This window comes from Protopterus annectens, chromosome 7.part1 (genome assembly GCF_019279795.1).
Source record: "Protopterus annectens isolate FY-2018-M chromosome 7.part1, PAN1.0, whole genome shotgun sequence".
Lineage (NCBI taxonomy): Eukaryota > Metazoa > Chordata > Ceratodontiformes > Protopteridae > Protopterus > Protopterus annectens.
Genome location: NC_056740.1, coordinates 309496090 through 309518377, shown reverse-complemented (window position 1 = coordinate 309518377; position 22288 = coordinate 309496090). Strand labels below are relative to the sequence as shown.

Sequence of the window (22288 nt, the reverse complement as noted above, 5' to 3'; positions counted from 1 at the left end):
GCTGCATGTTTTATACCCCTGACGACCTGATGTCATGGAAGAGGAGACAGCAACTGACGCAGGACCCAAGACTTTGGAATTCAGGCCAACTGAGGGCAACCTGTCAGCAGATTATCCAACTGTAATGACTGCAACAGTGAAACACGAAGAACATCTCCATTTTACCAACCTCAGGCTAAACCCAGGGCCTCTCAGTGCACCCTAAAGACAACTAATACTTGATCAGAATTAGTTTGTGGCTAACACACACATATTATAGATGTAAAATCTCTACAAACGCACACTATATACATATAATCTCTACATACATAAACACACTATATACATATAATCTTTACACACACACACACACACACACACACACACACACACACACACACACACTCACACACTCACACACACACACACACACACATTTTCCAAAGTGGCTGGGGAAGTAAATATGACTCCCAACACCAACACCCTCTTCCCCTTGCTTTAAGGTGCGCTGCTAACAGCCAATTTAGACTGGCAAACCAAGAACATAAATGACTGTCTACTTTTAAAATAATACAACCTTTGAACAGTTAATTGCACAGCTTATGTAGTAACGCTTTGAAGATCAGATGCCCACGATTAGTTTTACCAGTAAAACTCATTAACCCTTAAGCTAAGTAAAACATCAAGTGCATTCAATGCTAAAAAAAAAAAAACAATTTACTTGAAATCACCAAGTAAAAACACTTCCCTTAGAAACAAACAAGTAACCAACTTGCACAAGAAATTGAAAGTTAAATGTTCAAACAAGCAGAAAATGTCTGGGGAAAAACTAAATTCTGAACTAGAAACTATCTGCTGAAGGATAAAATATGTTATATGTCCTTACTGTCTCTCTTAATTTTTAAGTTAAAAAAAATGTTCGGAGTCCTTAAAAGCATTATAATCTAGACAGCTTTAGCTCTGTTTCCAAGGGTATGCTCCAAAAAGCTTAGTGCAGTAACTCTCTAAATGACAGACAATTTCTCTTTTTATGTGTTCTCAAACAGCATTTAGCATGGCATTATCCTGTATTTTAGAAAATTCTTGTTTCTACAGTTACACATATCTTTTCTCTTTTTTTTTTTTTTTTTGGGAGGGGGGGGGGATTAGCAATCACATAACGTATATGAAACCAAGGAGCCTGTGCTGCCATAGTGCAAGAAGGTATTATTAAATGACCTATTCAGCATCTTCACAATACTGTACACATATGTGAAAGCAACTTTAGCTTCCTTTTCAACGTCATACAATGGCAAATGGAGTTATAACATTTATACACCTTCGCTTTACATACTACAAGCCACTGAGGAGGCAAAGTAAAGTGCAGCTTATTTTATCTTTTTAGCAATTTATGCATATTTTTTTAAATTTGATACAGCTAACTCACCTTTTACGTAGTTTCCTTTTTAGAAAAAACACACTAATATTTTCCCAGTTTATTACAGTTTTTACAAACAGTACAAAGGAACAGCATCAGTTAGATACACAAGAGTCACCGAATTAAATAAAACAGTGAGTAGGTACATTTCAACAAACACTAAAGCTTTATTTGTTGGGTCGCTGATATATACTCCAATGTGCCTAATGTGGCCTATAGGCCACAGCAATCACATTTATCAGATAGCAACCTAACATGCAATGCTAAAAAACATGATCTTGATGGAGACAGTACCAGGGTTAACAAAACCATTTGTACTTAAAACCAAAAAGACATGAAAGGAATGGAAAAACATATCCAGCTTATTAATCTACAAGTAAAAACAATTACAAATAAGCAAATAAAAAACAAATGATTTATTACAATTTGTACTACCTGTAAACAGCTACTTAATGGCCAGCAAACTATGATCATAAACGGACAATACATATCAAGATATTCTACAAAGTTGCCACAGATGAAAAAAGTTAATAAACCACCTCAAAGCAATTACTAAGCTACAAAAGAACTATATTCAGCAGAAACAGCATAAAGAAGAAAACAAAATATAAGCTGGCAACTTCATCAGTAAAAAACATGCCATTTTTTTATTACATTTTACTTAACGAATACAGAAGAAAAATTGGTCAAACCCTTATTGGGCTGTTCACACTAAGAGTATTAAGATCCACTCACCAACATCACTCCTCTGGCTGTTCTTATCATTTGGAAGCCTTGCATAAGCAGTGTAGTGGCCTCCAATCATCCCTCCATAATGATTGATAACAGCATAAAGGTCATAAATTGGTGGCTTTGAATCATCATTCTGTCCAATGCAGAACTTGCTGAGGTCCAGATTCCTGTGGTTTGAAAACAATCACAAAATGAAGATGTGGGCTACACACATTTTTCTTTTTCATTTGCACAAAAGATCTTCTGAAAATATCAACGTAAAACAAACTATCCAGACCACATTTAATACAAGATTCAGAAAACTGAAACTAAATAACATAACATATCCATCTGACTAACAAGTTAGTGCACAGCAAGATATCTAAATGACATTTCTAATTAAATGTGTAAGCACAAAAAAGAGAAATGAAAGCAAAACTAAATTGATTAGTGAAGTGAAGACAGACTAGAAAAAAAGCAAGAATGTCAAAGTAATGAAGAGTCAAGAAAAAAAGCAATTACATTTTGTTTGGGCATCAATACAGAAGACAGTTCAGCAGTGTAGAGTAATAAATCCCTGACCTCACTGCAGGTGACCAAAGTTCATCTAGTGGCTTGAGTATTGATGGGGAAGGAGCTACTGTCAGGCAACAAGATTGGCTGTCTCATAGGCCAGCAAGCTGGCCAACTTCCTACCATCCAAATCTCACTGCCAGGAAATGGGTGGGCCAACAGAGCTTCCTAAGCAGGAAGAAAATGGGCTGCAGGGCTCTCACCTAGTCTTTGAATACTTGTTTCCTGCCTGTGAGACCAAATTGGTTGAGTGGGTGCTTGTGATGCCATCAGGTGAAGTCCTGCAGGGAGATGAAAAAAAGAACACTGGTCTCGAGTATCATTTAGACAGCACAACTATGTATATAAAGTTACCATAACAGTACGTGCTCAAATGTTCACTGCTGTAGTCTTAACTATATGGGTTATATCCTGCACAGGACAGAACAGACAGCCAGTTTCAAATGTTTCAAGGGCACCTTCTACATGCCCAAACCATTATTCAGCTAGAGCAGAGCTGAAGAAAGAGTGGTTTGAGTGCAAAGCCTTTTAGAAATTTCATGCCAACTGAGAAAGGGACAATGATAGGAAAATGAAAGTTATTTACTCACCATAACAAGAGATCCATGTTGTCTGCTACAGTCTGGTTCAACATGTGGGTTATTGGACACGACGCTAGCCAACTTCTAAGACTTCAGCTCAATGACCTCTGCCTCTCCGCTTAACTCCCCACTTCAATACAGCGACCCTAGATCTAGTTTACTTCATTCCAGACAGCAGCTCATTTGTTCACTCCTTTTCTGTATCCTTTCTGAACAGGGCTTGTTTGCTCCTTTACCTGCCTTTTTGGTCCTTGCTATTAGTGCAGTGTGTGTGTGTGGTCTTCTGCCCACATGGAACTCTATGTCGGCCTCCTCCAGCAAAGGGGATAAATCAGGTCATAAGCATACTAAAGACCCCAAAGCTTCTAAGGAAGACTAAGTGGTCGACCCCATCTTTTGCTACTGTTCCTGGCCAACTGGATCTGAAAGTCCCAAGACCACTGGATTTTCAGGCGGCCTCAGGTCCACTATCAGTTCTTGACACCTTGGAGCCAATCATCTTTGATGCCTAAGTCCTGGAGTCTATGTCCTTCGGTTCTACTGCCTTGGAACCAATTCCCTTCATTTTCGGTTACTAGCAAGGCATCCTCCCCGACCAGTAGTGTATCGACCAATTTCCTGGTTAGTGGGGTTCCTTTGGGACAGCTGAACCCACATGGAAAAGACAACATTGAGATCTGGTAACATAAAAAATGGGGGGGGGGGGATGGGTGACTGTAGTAGTGATTATATGAACATCTACTGCAATGTAAGTTTAGTTACACAACTGTATACGTTCATTATGATGATCACTGCAGCAGTAGCTTTAGCCAAGTGGGTACATTACCATAGCTTACAGTGATTGTGAGGAGGAAGAATGAGGGTACACGAGCCCCTGGAAAATGGTCCCAGCAAAGTCTGTCCTCAACCTGGAAAAGGAATCTAGTTTGTAGTGCTTTGTAAAGATATGCACAGTGGACCAAACTGCTGCTTCTAGAATACTTCTGAAATCCAACCATTCTAAAAAGTCAAAGATGAAGCCAAGGCCCTAGCAGAATAAGCCTTGACCCTGCCTGGAATTGCCTTTTTGTGGTGGGTATAAAAGTCACCTTTGACACAGGTATGTCCTTTCTTTTTACCTTCACAGAAAATGAACTTATGATCTTAAACCTTTTGTTCTGTCAAGATAGTAACTGAGCTGTTTCTGGACATCCAAGCTATGCAGCATCCTTTCTCCCTCATTTTTAGGTGGTGAAAAGGAAGACTGTAAGATGGATAGTTTGGCTCAAAGTAAATTCGGATACCACTATAGGTATAAATATCTTGGTGGAAAATGACAAAGGTTGACCCACTATAAGAGCTTGCAACTCAAATACACTTCGCACAGAGGTCAGAGGCAATCATTAACATTGTTTTCCATGTTAAGAAACAAAAGTTATGTACTTACCATAAAGACAGATCTGTGTTGTCCTATTTTCATCCAGTTCAAAGTGTGGTTTATCAGATCTGGTCAGATCTGACCTCAGCGCCTTATACCAGGAATACTGTATCAGAGAGTTCTGACTTCCCCTACAATTTCCTCCTTATAGCCGATCTACCTCAAATTGAGTTTGCTGACTAATTCCATAATGTTTCTAATAATTAGAGTCTCCACAACATTGTCTGCTATGGAATGAAACGTGGAACAGGAAACAGACTGGCTCCTGTCAAAAGTCTGATTGAGCCAAAGATGATGTAGAATGGCAAGGAGGGAGGGATGTTGAACCAGATTTAAATAGGAATACACAGATCTAGGGTCATGGTAAGTACATAATTTTCATAACCCAGTGTTGCCTATTTTCAACATGTGAGTCAGATTCCCAAGCTGCCTAAATTGGGCCTAGGTGGACTCAAGGAAGGGCATTTCTAAGTATGGCACAGCCAAAGAATGCACAAGCTCTAGATGGCACATCCAATCTTTAATGAGATACAAAAGTGTGAGCTGTTGACTAAGTTGCTGCTGCACAAGTCACTGACAAACTATTTTTGTAAAAGCTGTCAAAATCGCCATTGCTCTTGGGGAGTGAGCCTTAGGATTAGAATGTACAGACAACCCTCTTGTCTTATAAACAAAGGAAATGCAGTCTGCCAGCCACCTAGAAAGTGTCAATTTTGATACATGTTGTCCTAGTTTTGCCTTGGAAAAAGATAAAAATAGCTGGTCTGATTTTCAAAAGTCTTTTTTACAATGTAAATAAAACCTGAGGTGCCTATGGACATATAAGGTATGGAAGGTGACTTTGCCCCTTGGTAGCAAAGTTTGGGAGGAGTACAGGCAAAACAATTTGTTGATTTAAATTTGTTTCTGATGTCACCTTTGGAAGGAAGGGGGATTTGTTCTCAGTGAGACTCTATACCTGTAGAAAATAAGGAAAGGTGGCTTGCATGAAAGTGCTTGCAGTTCTGAAACTGGTCTTGTTGAAGTGACAGCAATCAGGAAAAATTGTTTTCCAAGAGAAAACTTTTAAAACTGCTAATGCTGCAGCTTTGAAGGGGTTTTGAGTGAATTGTTGTAGTAACACTTAACATCCTACATGGAACTAGATCTGGAATAAGGTGTCTCAATAAGAATGTTCCCTCAAGGAAAGCTTTGGGCAATAGATTAATCATTATGTCCTATGTGAAAGTTTGAGATGATGGCCATCTGGACTTCTATAGTACAGTAAGTGGAACCTCATAGAAAACATTCAGACAGAAAATCCAGTATTGGAAGAGGGGATGAGATAGGGACTACGCCCTTTGAGGATGCTCAAATAAAAAACTTTTCCATTTGCTTTTGTAAGTCTTTTTGGTTGATTCCTTCTAAGACAAAGAAATTCTGGGGACGTTGGGAAGGAAAGCCTGGTATCTCTGGCTGTTGTTAAAATTAGAGAATCCATGTGGTTAGTTTCAGGGACTGAAGAGCGGGTACATGTTTCCTGGATGGGTGACTGAGCAGATCCAGAATGGGATCCAGTATCCATGGTTGGTGTAGTAGGTGAGGCCAAAGGAAGGGGAATCCTATCTGCAGTGGCCAAAAGGGGGCAATAAGGATTACCCTGATCTTGCACCTCATGGTGTTATGAATGAACTTCACCAATTCCCCTTCTCCTGGAGAGGCGTAAAGGAGACCTAGAGGCGAAAAATGGACTACAGCATTTCTCAGTGACTGTCCCTGTGGAGAGATGAGGGCAAAGTAACTGCTGCATTAGTTGTTTAGGTAGGAAGCAGAGAGGTCACAACAAAGTTGGCCCCAGCAGCTGAAGATCTCTGTTGCCACTGTCTGTTTGAGAGACCACTCATGAGGTAACAGCATAGTCCTGCTCAATTTGTCCGCTAGTATATTGAATATCCTAGGAATGTGCATTGCTACCAGAAAGTGGTGTGAAGCCATCCCCCATTGCCAGACTTGCATGGACTCTCAGCAAAGAGGGTAGGAAACATGTTCCACCTTGCTTGCTGAAGAACAGTCTGTGTGAATGGAAGCCACACCCTTGGGTAGGAGGTCCTGAAAAGCAGTCAAGCTAGGAGAACTTCTCTCATCTCCAGGACAGTAATGTGAAGGTTGGTCTCCAATGATGACCAAATCCATTGAACTGTCTTCCCTTTGAAATACCCCCCACCCCAGGAGAAAGGAGGCATCTGTGGTGACTGTGAACCTGGAAGCAGGTGGGCAAAAGGGTTTGTCCTGTACCACAGATGGAGAAGTAATCCATCAACTTATATGATTCCTGCATACTTGAGTAAGTTGTATTCTGGTGCAATAGGAGTGACATTTTTGTGACCACTGTACTTCCAGTGTCCAATATAAGATTATCATGTGGTTACCTTGCGAATTGGACCAGAGTAATAGCACAGGCCATCAGCCCTAAAAGACAGAGGATGAGTCTTGCCTGTGGGTACGGATATTGCATTACCTGATAGGCTACAAACCTTAATGACTGAACTCTTGCAAGGGGGGGGGGGTACTGCAATTTGTTGGACTGTGTATCTGTCATCCTATAAATTCTATGTTCTACATGGGAGGCAGTTTGCTCTTCTTATGACTGACATATTCCCAATTGGTTTACAAGAGTGAGGACTATTTCATGTTGTAATAGTAGATGCCTGGAAGTAGCAGTTAGAAGGCAACTATCTAAACACGAGAAGACTTGGATCCCCTGCAGTTAGAGATGAGTTCCCAGCACTGCTATAATCTTGGTGAACCCCTGGGGGGGGGGGGGGTGAGATCGAATAGCAGTGTCCTGAACTGGTACTGATTGGTACTCAAGACAGAAACACAGAAACTTCCTGGAGTGCTTCTAGATCTTGATGCAACAATAGGCATCCTGGAGATCAAGACAGCGCATCCAATATTCCCTCCTTAACAGAAGTAGCATGGACTGCACAGTGACCATCCAGAACTTTGTTGCTTGACATACTGATTTAGGTTCCTGAGATCCAATATTGGTCTGAGGTCCCCTGCCGTTTTTGGAACTAAAAAGAACTTGGAATAGACAACAGATCCTAACTGGCCTGGGGGGACCATCTGGCTAATTCTTTTGGTGATGAACTTTGACACTTCTGTTGCTGCAGATTCAAACTGATTTGGTGGTATATCTGGAATTGTTGATTTTTATTTCTTTGGGGCAGGCAAAAAATTTATGGTACAGTCTCTGGCAATTGTCCTTAGCAACCATGAATCACGCATTATGGTTTGCCAGGCTAAAAGGTGTAAGGCTAAGCATCCTCCAACTGCCTCTAGAGTACAGCTGTTAGGCTAACATTCAGGGATACTGGTAAGGTTTCTCAGTGAACAGTCCACCGAGAACTTGGCTCTGCAGTCCACATATCCCTCTTAGGTGGCATCCATCCATATTGCCTCTGCCTTGCCTTCGGGAGATCTATGCCCAGGAGTGTCCCAGTAAAAACCTTGAAATTTTTTGAACCACATTTTTCTACGTCCTCTGATTTCTTAAAAAGGATCTTTGAGGAATAAAAAAACAGATTCCTACAACAGATAAGGTCTTACCGTCCTGCACACTCCTGCTAAGTGTTTATTTTACCTTGGGTTCAAACATGGTGGAACTGTCATAGGGGGCATTGATAAAGGATGTCTTGAAGCTTTCTGGAAAATTGGACAGCCACATCCAGGCATGAGGTCCAATGGTAATACCTGTACTAACTGCCCTTGATGTACCATCATCTGTGTTCAACAGCAGTAGCATGGCCACATATGAAGTAGACTTCAGGTAGGCATCTGGGCATCCAGCATCTTTTGCACATCCGTACGCAAACCACTCTATAAGAGACTTGGAAAGCTCCTTGATCAAGTCTCTTTGGAAACATGTCATGTGTGTTATGACAGTTCAGCGCTCGAAGTGTAAAGGTCATTGACACATACATCTGCTTTCCCAGTCTGTCCAATGCCCCTGAATCTCTGTTAAGGGGTTGGACACAGGAACTTTCTTCAGAAAGTTCATCCTTTGTGGCTGTAACCACCATGGCATCTACAGGGGGCCTTTTGATTAGTACTTCCTAACTTCTGGGGCAACCAAGATTCTGTTTTTACAGGATGGGTTCTGCCACAACAGGGTCCTTCCAAGTCTTCTGAGTGATAAAATCTATTAAGGCATCAAGAGGTGGGATCACCCAAGGACACCAATGGGCCATATCCAAAAGCTCATCCCCTCTGCTTAAATTCCAAAATTTCCCCAAATGTGACATCCTCGGAGGAGGGGATAACTTGGGGATCCTTCTCCCCAAAGTTGACTTCTTTGGGGGAGGGTTTATCTTGGGTATCCTTCTCCATTATCTAAGTTTGTGGTTTTACTGAGAGACTTGGAAAACTAAATGTTTCTGCTTACAGGTCCTCTTTCATGGGATGTATCTCAGGGATTCTGATGGACACACGCTGGAGTTACAAGGGGAGCTTAAATGCCGAGCTGCCACAAAGCTAACGTGGTCTGTCTGTCCTTCTTGACTCAAATGAGAGGAAAGAGGCACAAGATCCACTGGGAGTTGGGCTGGATATGAACTATGTGCATGCACCAATCTCCTTGGCCCACCCAAAGCCCTTTACAAAGCCTTGAAAGCAGACTCACCTAATAAAGCAGAGGAGACACTACCCCTGTCTGCAGGCTCAGTAGATTTCATGATGACAAAAGAAGTTGGTTCTGAAAAGGACCACAGAGCTGTCTAGTGCCGAAGCACTGAAGGGGATGAACAACTCTAAAAGCTACAAGAAAGACTGCCGTATCGGTGCTATGATCTTGACATATTAGTTCCAGGACTGTTCTTGACTGGAAAACACTAGTGTTGAGAGAGAGTAAGGGAAGTTGTCAAAGCTGAAGTCTCCAAGGCTATGAGATCTGATGTTGGCTCAGCAGAAGGGTTCATACCATAATCATCAACTCCAGAAAAGGAGACAATGTTGAAAAAAGACTGGACATGATCAAAGGGCCCATTCCTGGCCCTCAACTTGGAGATGGCACCGGAAAGGCACCCAGCTGAATCTGTGTCCTCAGGAATTTTCTCATCATATAGTTGACATCCAAATCGGTAAGACTTCTGGTGGAACAAACAGACCTTAAAGAAGAAGTCACAAACTCTGGTCTTGATGGTGGCTTTTGTTGAAATATAGGTGAATAAAGTCTGGAGCTTATCAGCTCCAGAAAAGAAGTTAGGTTTCAGGAGAGTTTATGAATCAGAGTTGCAGGTGGCTCTGAATGCCTTGACAACTTAGGTGCAGGAACCAGTACAGCAGTTGGATCCAGAGACCTTTTCTTCAACTTCTTTACCCTCTCTTCTAGTCTGTTCTCATCCTGTCTGTGTCCATGTCATCTCTCTCACTACCTCTTTTTGTCAACAGAAGGAGAAGTGGAAGGTACTTTGGTATCAGAGGATATTGTGGCCCTACCTGAGGGGAGATGTAAGTTTCGAGAATAAGTTTCTTTATTTTGCTTTGAAGTGCTCTGGTACCAAATGTAGCACAGATGCTGCAACTACCCTGTAGATATGAGTGAACTAAACAATAAACATAACGAGAAAAGGGATCGGGGGAGATCTTGTGTCCAAAAGCTTCCCACTTCTTGAAAACAGTGGACTTGCCAGACACTGGAACAATACTATCACAAAAAAAATATTCTAATAATAACTTTCACATTCTATACTATAAGCAATTACTAAAGGAGTTGTGTTACAGAAAGCAGCACACTGGAAAAAAGCACACTATATCAAGAAAGAATAGCTGTGTAAAATCTTACCATAACCATAGATCTCCTTTCTCTTCCATGTTGCAGTATTCATACTGTGGGATTCTCCCCCTCAGGCGATCTGAATGTCAGCTCCTATACAAACGCTTTCAGCCTGGTTGCTGTAGATGCGTGGGACAGCGCACACAGAGTCATAAACCAGGGGCCTTAAATGTAACGTCTGCACGCACAGACCTCAGAGCTAACTGCCCAGTTGGACAGTAGCCTATGAAATGCCAAAAGAAGTCTTTCAGATAAGTGAAATGCCACAGACTAAGCCAGAATGGACCTAGTGCTGGTAAGGGCTCAATGGAGTCTCTTAGCCCTGCAACTATTTAAGAAGGGGATGTGGAGGGAGGGAAGGAAGGAATACTGCAATATGTAAGAGAAGGGCATCTATGGTTATGGTAAGATTTTACACAACTATTCTATGTCCTTCTATTCTCAAGTTGCAGTATTCATATTGTGAGAGAGAACCACAGCTCAGGGTGGAGGAAGAGGTAGTGGATTCCAGAAATCCTTGCAGGATTGCCCTAGTAAAACCTGCTCTGGCTCTGGTCTAACTTGTAATGTTTGGTGAAGGTATGCACAGTGGACCAAGTGGCTGCTTCAAGGATGGTAGCTGTGTCCAAGCCTTTGAGGAAGGCTTTGAAAGAAGCTACTGCTCTAGTAGAATGGGCCCTGAACCTCTGATTCAGGGTCTTTCCGTAGTATGAATAGCAGAAAGAAATGGTATATCTGATCCAACAGGAAATAGTCTGCTTGGAGACTGCCTTGCCTAGGGCTCTGGGATGGAAGGAAACAAAGAGTTGGTTTGATTTTCTGATGGCTTTAGTTTTGTCCAGATAAAATCTTAATTGCCTGTGAACATCCAGGGAGTGTAGTATTCTCTCACTGTCATTCTGAGAGGAGAAAAAGGTTGGTAAGTGAATGGATTGGTTTAGTGAAAGTTCATTGACCACTTTGGGCATGAAGGAGGGATTGGTGCACAGGGTCACCCTGTCTTTATGGGAGATAGTGTAAGGGGGCATGCCATGACTGCCTGAAGCTCTGACACCCTTCTTGCAGAAATGAGGGCTACCAGCAAGACTATTTTCCATGTGCACATCTGCAGTGATGCAGAAGTAGCTGGTTCGAATGGAGGTAGCATAAGTTTCTCCAGAATATAATTCAGGTCCCAGGGTGGTGCAGTAGGCTTTCTGGGAGGTCTTATGTGTAAGACCCCTTTTAAGAACAACTTTACATCCAACCTGGAGAGTAAAGGAGGTTCCAGGGGTAGGCAGGCAGAGATGGCAGAGAGGTGTACTTTCACAGAAAAATATGAAAGGTCTGCTTTAATCAATTCACACACACAAGCTAAGACTAAAGGGACATCCACTAGAAGGGGGTCCTTATGTCTTTGTAGAAACCATATGGAGAATTTCTGCCATTTAGAAATCTAGGATCTCCTTGTATTAGCTTTCCTGGCTTCCTGCAGGATTGATAGCACGCCCGCTGTGTAGCGGTGTCTGAAGGGTACTAGAAGTTTATCACCCAGAGAGTTAAGTTCAGCATCTCTAGGTGTTGATAGATGAGAATTCCCTTCTGTTGTGTGAGTAGGTCCACCTTGTGAGCTAACTTGTGATGATTACCCTTGGCAAGTGACTGTAGAAGGGGGAACCAATGCTCCCTTGGCCAGTAGGGAGTCATCAGCAAGATTTCTGGCATGTCTCTCCTGACCTTCAGGAGGACTTCCTGAATGAGAGGGAAGGGTGGGAAAGGCATACAGAAACCGTCCCTTCCATGAGATGGTGAAGGCATCCACTCGCCAAGCTAGTGGAGAGTGGTGTTTGGTACACAATTTTGTCAGTTGTCTATTCAGGGGGAAGGCAAACAGATCTACTTGAGGGGTACCCCATCGGTATACAATGTACAAGGAAACTTCCCTGTGTAATATCCACTCGTGATGTAGGGAGAATGACCTGCTTAGAACATCTGCCTGCTGGTTGTCCTGGGAAGGGATGTATGCTGCCTATAATGTTACGTTGTTCTCGGAGGCTAATTCCCAAATTTGCATTCCCAGCCTGCACAGGAGGTAGGACCTGCCCCCCCCCCCCGTTTGTTGATGTACCACATGACATTGGTGTTGTCTGTGAAGATTATCACAGGTTTGCTGAGGGATGGTAAAAGAGAGATCAAGTAATTAGCCACGCTGCAAGGTTCAGTGTTAGAAGCTGAGGGTGCAGAATCTGGTTCTCCTGCTGAGACAGCAGGGAAGGAGTCTGAGGCAGGTGCCATGGAGATAACCGTGACACACTGCGCAAGATGGGGTACCAGTGTTGGTGTGGCCAGTCTTGAACAATCAAAATCATCCTTGGTTTGTCTTGCTTGATTTTTAGCAGAACTTTGGAGAGCAGAGGCAGAGGTAGGGAAGGCATAGACTGATCGATTTTTCCAGCTGAAGGACAGAGCATCCACTTTCCAGGCTTGTTTGTGGGGAGTCCTTGTGCAAAATTTGTCCAATTGTTGGTAGTTCTGGGGAGAGGCAAACCGGTCTATATCTGGGCTCCCCCATTTGCTTGTCAACATGTTGAAAATCCTTGGTTCCAGTTTCAACTCGTGTAGGTCCATCAGGTTTCTGCTTAGTCCGTCCGCCAGTGTATTTTATTTTCCTGGCAGGAATTGTGCTTGTAGGTGCACATGGTAGCTCAAGGCTGTGCTCCACAATGCCATGGCTAGTCTGCAGAGGGGGGTAAGAATGTGTACCCCCTTGCTTGTTATGTACCACATCACAGTGGTGTTGTCCGTCTTTACCAGTAGTTGTCCTGGATGAATGTGGTCCTTGAAGGCTGTCAGAGCATTCCGTACAGCTAACATTTCTTTTGGATTGATATGCAGGTGCAGTTGACTTGGGTTCCCATTTGCCCTGAATGCACTCCCCTGCCAGGTGAGCCCCCCCATGTATAGTCTGATGCGTCTGTTGTTAGGGTTTGGGCGGCAGAGGGTGATGTGAAAGACAGTCCCTTGTTTTGGCCTCTGACCACCAAAAGAACTCTAGGCGTAGGCAAGGTATGATAGGAGTCACTGTTTCTAGGTCTTGAGAATGTTGACACCATAGGCTTTTTAGATACCACTGTAGTTTCCTTATATGCAGTCTTGCATATGGAATTAGAAGAATGCAGGAGGCCATGAACCCCAAGACTTGCAATATTTGTCTTGCAGATAGCAGGGTTTTTGCGGCCAATTGTTTGAAGTAAGTTGTCAAATGCATTTGTTTCTCTGTCGTGAAGTAAGCCATCTGGGAAGTTGTATTCAAGCTTGCTCCCAGGAATATAATTTGTTGACAGGGTACCAGGTATGATTTCTTTTCGTTTATGGTGTACCCCAGATAAGTTAGAACCCTTTTTACAAAGGCCAGATGATTCAAAAGTATGTCCTGGCTTTCTGCCTGAATTAGACAATTGTCCAGGTATGGGTATATTTGAATATTTCTTTGCCTACAAAATGCAATAACTGGAGCTAGGCACTTTGTGAATACCCTGGGTGCAGTGGATAAGCCAAAGGGCAGAGCAGAGAACTGATAGTGCATGTAGCCTGCTTTGAAGCGTAGGTATCTTCTGCAAGATTCCCTGATTGGGATGTGCAGGTATGCTTCTTTTAAATATAGTGTTGCCAACCAGGCATCTTTGCCTAGCATAGGAAGAAATTGGTGAAGAGTCAGCATCTTGAATTTTGGAATCTCCAAAAAGGTGTTTAAAGTAGAAAGGTACAGGATAGGACACCATGAATAGTCTTTTCTGGGTACCAGAAAAGTTGGGTAGAAACCTTGTCCCTTTTCCTCTTCTGGTACCAGCTGAATAGCCCCCATGCTTAAGAGAGAAAGTACTTGTTTTTGGGCCTCTGCCCACTGATTTGGGCGTAGGTCCGGCCACCCACTTGGTGTTGGCAATGTGTGGAAGTGGAATCGGTATCCCTGGGACACTATATTTAAAACCCATTTGTCCTGGGTAATGAGTTCCCAATCCTTTGCATAAAGAGCAATCTTTCCCCCAAAAGGGGCAGTCAATTGATAAGTGCTTCAAAATTTTAAAAGTAAGTAATTGAGACAGTTTACCATATGGAAGAGTCTTATTATTCCCAGATTTGGAAGTGGAGGCCCCCCCCCACTGCTTAGTTCTGTGTGTCCCCTGGGGCTGAATCCTGGGGTTTTTGCCGTGTCTGGGTTTGGCTTGAGAAGACCTGGAAGGGGCAGGAAAGGACCAATTCTTAGAGGGCCAGTGCCTACTAAATCTAGTAGACTGAACTTGTAAAAAATCTTTAACAGTTTGCATAGATTTAGCTTTATCTTCCATCTTTTTAAGAACTTCCTTGGCCTTGTTGCCAAATAGGCGGTCATGATTTAAAGGAGCATCCAACAATTTAGCTTTAACATGATCAGGCAAAGATTGCTCCTTAAGCCAAGCATGCCTTCTGAGCACAGACCCAGAAACAGCAGCCCTGCAAGAGGCCTCAAATGAATCAAAACAACATTGCAAAGTATGTTTTCCAACTAGTTCAGCAGAATGCATTAAATCATGTAATTCCATTTTTTCCACACAGTCAGGAAACATCATTTTCTGTTTAAGCAGTCCAATAACATGTTGCTGATACTTTAACATAAGAAACTGGCAGTTTAAAGCCCTAATTGCCAAGGTTGCAGACGTGTAAACCTTCTTACCCCATCTATCCAGCGCCCTGGAGTCTCTATCAGAAGGGGTAGAATTTTTAGCAGTAGAAGCCTTAATGCCCTTGGGCCCCTGTGAAATAGTCTCTGTATCTGCAATAGGATTTTTGAAAAAGAACTTGTGGGACTCGGGGACCCTGTAGTATCTCTGTCAGGTTTTCTGGGAGCAGGAGGCAGGGAATCTGGGGCCAAACTGGATTCCGAAAAAGCATCATCAACGATGTCTAGTACAAGAGGAATAGCTAAATGCCTATTGCTGAGGCAGAAGGAGGAAATCCCTAAGCCTCTTTTTTGAATCAGAAAAATCCTGGCTTTCCCAGTGGAAATGCTCCCTTAGAGTATGTAAGGTTTCCCCAAAAGAAAAATCCTCAGGAGGGGAAGCAGAGGGAATAGAGTCCTCTGCATCAGAATCTTCATAAATAGATAAGGGCAAATCCAGACATACCTCTCAACCTGGAAATATCAAAAATCTGGACAAGGCCCATGAAAAATAGGTACAAATCTGTACGCTAATTAACGTAAAATGTGCATACATAATTACACAACCCCACCCACTCCAGTGGGATTGTGGGATACAGAATTTCAAACGCAAACTGAAGAACAGAACCAAAATACAGCACCAGAGTCCCCCTGCAGCCATTCCAGTGTCCCATTACCTGGCTATTTCACCCCATTTACCATACACACTGTTTGCATACCGCTTTACTTCTATAGTGATTATTTGGGTTTTATTTTTACATTTTAAAGCACAATGCACTAACACTAATAGACGATATCTGCTAAACAAAGCAATACTGTCTCACAATAAAAATAAAAGTACAGTTTTGTACCTACCATAAATGTAGATGTTCGAAGATCCACATTGCTGCAGTCCTAACACTTGGGTAGTCCGCTGTCCCTCGGTCGGCCCGAATATCAGAGTATAAGGCTGACGTCGGTCAGGGCGCATTTGACTGACATCAGAACGTCAGGGTACAAATGCGCATGACCGACGTCATATCCTCAGTCTTTTCTTGCCCCAGATGTCAGAAGACCCTAAAGAAAAAGGTCCAAACCCATAGGCAACAGCTAAACAATCAACCAGCCTAACACCAAGAATATGTACAATATATACAATATATACAATAAACACAATATACCTCAGCTGTATAACCCAAGCAACACAACCACCTCAAACTACAGAGGGGAAGGAGGGAGGGTAAATTGGACTGCAGCAATGTGGATCTTCGAACATCTACATTTATGGTAGGTACAAAACTGTACTATGTTCTTCATCTCACATTGCTGCAGTCCTAACACTTGGGTAGAATCCCAAAGCAGAGGTAAGGGAGGATGGCTAAACTATAATGAAGCAGGAGCTGACAGAATGCCCTGCAACACAGCAGTGGCAAACCCAGCCCTGGATTTAGAGTACAATGGAAGGTGGTAATGCCTAGAGAAGGTATGCACTGAACTCCAAGTGGCTGCCTCCAAAATATCCTTAGTTGCCACCCCTCAAAAAGCTGTTGAAGTGGCAGTAGCCCTAGTGGAATGAGGCCTAATCCCAGCTGGAATCTCCTTGCCATGATGGGAATAACAGAAAGCAATGCAAAATCCAATCCACTTAGAAATAGTTTGCTTTGACACGGGCTTGCCCTGAGAGCACAAAGCAAAAGAAACTAATAACTGCTGAGATTGTCTGAACCCTTTAGTTCTGTCCAAATAATATCGCAACTGCCTGTGTACATCTAAAGTGTGCAAAATCTTTTCCCCTTTATTTTGGGGATTTGCATAAAAAGTAGGCAAATGAATAGTTTGGTTTAAAGCCACACTAGAAACCACTTTAGGCATAAAGGAATGATTAGTACGTAAAGATACCCTGTCCTTATGAAAAATTAAGAAAGGCTCAACTGCCATAAGGGCCTGCAATTCAGAAACCCTTCTTGCAGAGGTAATGGCCAACAAAAAAGCAGTCTTCCATGACAAATATTTCAACTCAGCAGTCGCTGCAGGCTCAAAAGGTTGTAGAGTGAGTTTCTCCAACACAAAATTGAGATCCCAAGCAGGAGTAGGAGCTCTTCGTGGGGTCTTAAATTCTTTGCCCCTCTAAGAAATTGCTTGAACAAAGGATGAGAAAACAATGGTGGGTCACAGTCATAGTGAGCTGAAATTGCTGCAGCATGAATCTTAATAGAAGAGAAGGACAAACCTTTGTCCAATAACTCAGTAAGATATTGAAGAGCCACACTTAAATTAGGCCCAGAAACATCCAAATCCTTAGCTGCACTCCAAAACAAAAATCTCTTCCATTTATCTGCGTACACTTTCCTTGTACTAGGCCTTCTAGCTTCCAAAATCACATTCAAAACTTGTTGTGGAAGTTGAGACCCTCTATGGTTTAAAACAGAATATGCCATGCTGTTAGGTGAAGAGAGTGAAGTTTGACATTGAGCAAATGGCTGTCCTCCTGGGACAATAGATGTGGAATCAAAGGCAAAGGCCATGGAGGCTTCCGTACTAGACTTCTCAGTAGTGGGTACCAGTGCTGCCGAGGCCAATCTGGTGCTATCAAAATCATCCTTGGCTTGTCCTGTCTGACCTTCAGAAGTACCTTTGAGAGGAGAGGCAGAGGTGGAAAGGCATACACATGAAGATTTGTCCAACTGAAAGAAAGAGCATCAACTTTCCAAGCTGTGGGATGATACCGCTTTGTACAAAACTTTGGCAGCTGGTGGTTTAGTGGAGAAGCGAACAGATCTATGTCTGGAGTTCCCCAGGACACTGTCAATTTCTGAAATACATGAAGATCCAGTTTCCACTCGTGGGGATCCATGATTTGTCTGCTTAACACATCTGCTAAGGAGTTCTGTGCTCCTGGCAGAAACCTTGCCTGAAGATTGAGCTGTAAACTGAGAGCAGTCTCCCACAAAATCATTGCTTGCCTGCATAGAGGATAAGAATGCGTTCCCCCTTGCTTGTTGATGTACCACATGACAGTTGTGTTGTCTGTTAGAATCAACACCTGCCCTGGAAGAAGTAATTCCTTGAAAGCCATTAATGCAAACTGGACTGCTAACATCTCCTTCATGTTGATATGCAGATGTTGTAGTCTGGCAGGCCACTTGTCTTGTATCCACTTTCCATTCAGATGAGCTCCCAAGCTTTGTCTGAGGCATCTGTCGTTAAAATCTGACTCGCCTCTAGGCGGGTCACAGAGAGTCCCTTGTTTAGGTGACATTCCTGAGCCCACCACAAAAATTCCTTTTGAATGCAAGGTATTATTTGAATGACAGTGTCCAGATCCTGGCAGTGCTGTGTCCACACATTTTTGAGATACCATTGTAGCTTCCTCATATGCAGTTTGGCATTGGGAAGCACCAGAATACAAGATGCCATGAACCCTAAGGCTTGAAGGACTGTCCTTGCAGTCAGCCCGGACTGATGAGATAGTTGATGGAAGTAAAGGGAAAGACTCTTTTGTTTGTCCGGGGTTAAAAAGGCCATCTGGGATGCTGTATTCAGTCTCACACCCAGAAAGCACATGTCCTGAGAGGGTACTAGACTGGACTTTATTTCGTTCACAGAATACACTAGGCATCTTAGCACTGCTATCACATATTCCAAATGATGAAGAAGCTCTTCCCTTTCTTGAGCCAGAATCAGGCAGTCGTCCAAATAAGGATAGATTTGTATTCCTTTTAGCCTGAAGAAAGCTATCACTGGAGCCAGAACTTTCGTGAACACTCTGGGCAGTAGATAAGCCAAAGGGCAATGCAGAGAACTGATAGTGAGAATTCCCAGCTCGAAAACGCAGATACTTCCTGCAACTTAGCCTGATAGGAACATGAAGGTAAGCTTCCTTGAGATCCAAAGTTACCATCCAATGATCTTTGCCCAGCAGAGGTAAAAGCTGCTGCAACGTCAACATTTTGAACTTGGGAATGTCCAGATAAGTGTTGAGGATGGATAAATCCAAAATTGGTCTCCACGTGTTCCCCTTCTTTGGTACTAGGAACAGGCGAGAATAAAATCCTAGGCCCCTTTCTGGCATGGGAACCGGCTGTATGGCCCCTATTTGGAGTAACAGTGTAATTTGCTTGTGAGCCTCCATTCTTTGTGGAGGAGGAATGTCTGGCATGCCTTTGAAAGGAGGCAAGGTATGGAAATAAAACCTGTAACCGTGATGTATGATATCCAGTACCCATTTGTCTTGGGTAATCAAACTCCAATTTTCTTTGAAAAGTGCCAGCCTTCTTCCCAAAGGTGCCGCCAGGCGAGAAGGCTCTGGCAGCTGAAAAGGTAGGTCATTGGGTCTGTTTACGAAAGGACTGACCCCTGCCCTCACTCGAAGACTGTGCAGGAGAACTCCCTGTTCTAGACCTAAAAGAGCCCTGACCTCTGCCCCTGCCACGTCTAGATCTACCCCTAGACTGGGAATCATAAGAAGGATACGTCCACCCCTTAGTAGGCCAATTTCTACTAAACTTTGGAGGCTGAACCTGCAAAAAATCTTTAACAGTCTGCATAGACTTAGCCTTGTCTTCCATCTTCTTTAAAACTGCCTCAACAGGAGAACCAAACAAGACATCAGATTGCAAAGGGGCATCCAAAATCCTAGTTTTAACATGGTCAGATAAATTTTGATCCCTCAGCCAGGCATGCCTGCGAAGAACTGACCCAGTGGCAGCCACCCTAGAGGAGGCCTGTACAGCATCAAAACCACATTGCAAAGAATGCTTACCCACCTGTTCAGAAACATGCACTAAATCCTGTAACTCTTTACAATCAATACCTTCCGCCAGAGCATCAACCTTAGATTTCAACTGTGAAAGCAGATAATTTTGATATTTTAACATATGAAACTGGCAATTCAAAGCTCTCATGGCTAGGGTGGAAGAAGTATAAACATTCTTTCCCCATCTATCCAAGGCCCTGGCCTCTTTATCTGCAGGAACCGGATTCTTGACAACAGAAGCCTTAACACCTTTGGGCCCCTGGCTAACAGTCTCTGGGTCTGCCCTAGGACTCTTAAAAAGATACTTATGAGCTTCAGGCACCCTGTAATACCTATCTGGTTTAACAGGAGCAGGAGGCAAGGAATCAGGATTAAGAGAAGCCTCTGCAAACACATCTTCCACCACAGTCAAAACAGGAGGTATAGCCAAAGGCCTATGCTGGGGTAAAAACAAAAATTCCCTAAGCCTTTTCCTAGAGTCAGAGAAGTCCTGACCCTCCCATTTAAAGTGCTCTCTCATGGAGTGAAGGGTCTCTGAAAAAGAAAAATCCTCAGGAGGAGAAGCAGAAGGAGTAGAATCATCAACATCAGAGTCAGAATAATGAGAATACTCCTGTAAATCTTCAGCCGAAGACTCAGACACATCTGAAGCCTGCTCATAATCCCCCAACACTGGCTCCATCCTAGGCCTCTTATCAGGAGGGGGCATAGAGCCTCTAATTAAAGTAATTAAATCTTCTGCCATTTTAAGCATGTGCTTCTTGGGCACAGAACCTGAAGAACTAGGAGTGACACCCACTGCAGCTAAACTAGATCTCCCTCTAGGAGAAGCCTTGGAAGCAGAAAGAGAGGGCCTAGACACCTTAGGAAGGGAGGGGAGTAAAGTAACCTGAGAAGCCCCTGTAGCCTGACTTGCCTCCTGGGAGGCCACATCCTGTAAAAGCAGAGTTTCTCCCTGGGACTCCAGAGAGGCCTCCGTCGGAACCACCGGTTCCACTGACGCCTCTAAAGAACCGGCGTCCGGTTCGGACGACTCCTCTAACCTAGGTTTAACAGCCTTGTCCTTGCGCTTCTTTGAGGAAGCGCCGGAGCATCCGACGGCATTTTGTAATTGCACCGCTTCCCAAAGACCAACCTGGCACAATCCAACCTCCGCTTTATAGTGCGTTTATTGAACCTAGCACAAAAGCGGCACCCAACAACGTCGTGCTCAGGTCCCAAACAAGGTATACACAAATTATGGTAATCCCTATGCGGTATCTGTTTCCCACAAGAAATACAGTTATTCACTTTTCTGACATCCGGTAAACCACTGAGGCAAGAAAAACCAAAATATTCCCCAACGGGGTACTTAACCAACTCTGACTTCGGTCTGAAACTCCGAATACGAAAAATTTCAGAACGCCGAACGGCACTTGCAACACTGCTTCTGCATCGGACCATGCGGCAAAAAAGACTGAGGATATGACGTCGGTCATGCGCATTTGTACCCTGACGTTCTGATGTCAGTCAAATGCGCCCTGACCGACGTCAGCCTTATACTCTGATATTCGGGCCGACCGAGGGACAGCGGACTACCCAAGTGTTAGGACTGCAGCAATGTGAGATGAAGAACATCTTGGCATTAAAACTTCTCTGCCCTTGAAACTCACATTCATTGACAGCATTGAAACCAACACCACATCTAAAGAAAATTAATCTGGCCAGTGGTGGATAAAGATTACCTTTGGGCTGTTTTCAAATCATAGGCCCCTTGCACACAAAACAAGAAACATACATGCGTTCTTTGCTACACCTTCCTGACTTTATTAAATTATATTCCATGTACAATACAGCACACTTGTTAGACTTAAGTTAGAGAGCATTTTAAAATTGTTTAAACATTTTTCCAGTAGGCAATGAAACAAAATGCATGAACCAATAATGACAAAACTGCCCTATTCAGAACATTTCCATCATAAAAAGTCTACTTCCACACACAACTGTTTTTTTAAATTTATTGTTTGAACATTTTTTCCAGTAGGCAATGAAGCAAAATGCATGCACCAATAATGACAAAAAGTACAGTTTTGTACCTACCATAAATGTAGATGTTCAAGTGTATACACTGCTGCAGTTATTACACTTGGGTTATCCTGCCGTCAGGCGGTTCCCCAGTCGGCCTGAGTTCCAAAGTCTTGGTCCGGCGTCGGTTGCTGTCGCCTCCTCCCTGACGTCAGTGCGACAGGGGTATATAAGATGCAGCCGACGCCATTTTCTTCAGTTTTTCTTGCCCAGATGTCAGGTGCCTCTAAATAGGTAGGCAATTCCAATTGCTAACAAAACATGCCTAAGAAAAGCAAACAACAACTTACAGCTACCAGCAAATACTCCCCATAGGTA

At 43.2% G+C, this 22288-nt stretch overlaps 1 protein-coding gene across 1 annotated transcript in view; it reads right to left on the bottom strand.

The window, feature by feature from the left end:
* USP19 (ubiquitin specific peptidase 19) overlaps window positions 1–22288 on the bottom strand; it is a 3461697-nt gene that overhangs the window by 650078 nt on the left and 2789331 nt on the right. The window contains exon 22 of the mRNA XM_044078491.1: window positions 2132–2295. Coding sequence (XP_043934426.1) covers window positions 2132–2295 — 164 coding nt within the window. The remainder of the gene's footprint in view (window positions 1–2131; window positions 2296–22288) is intronic.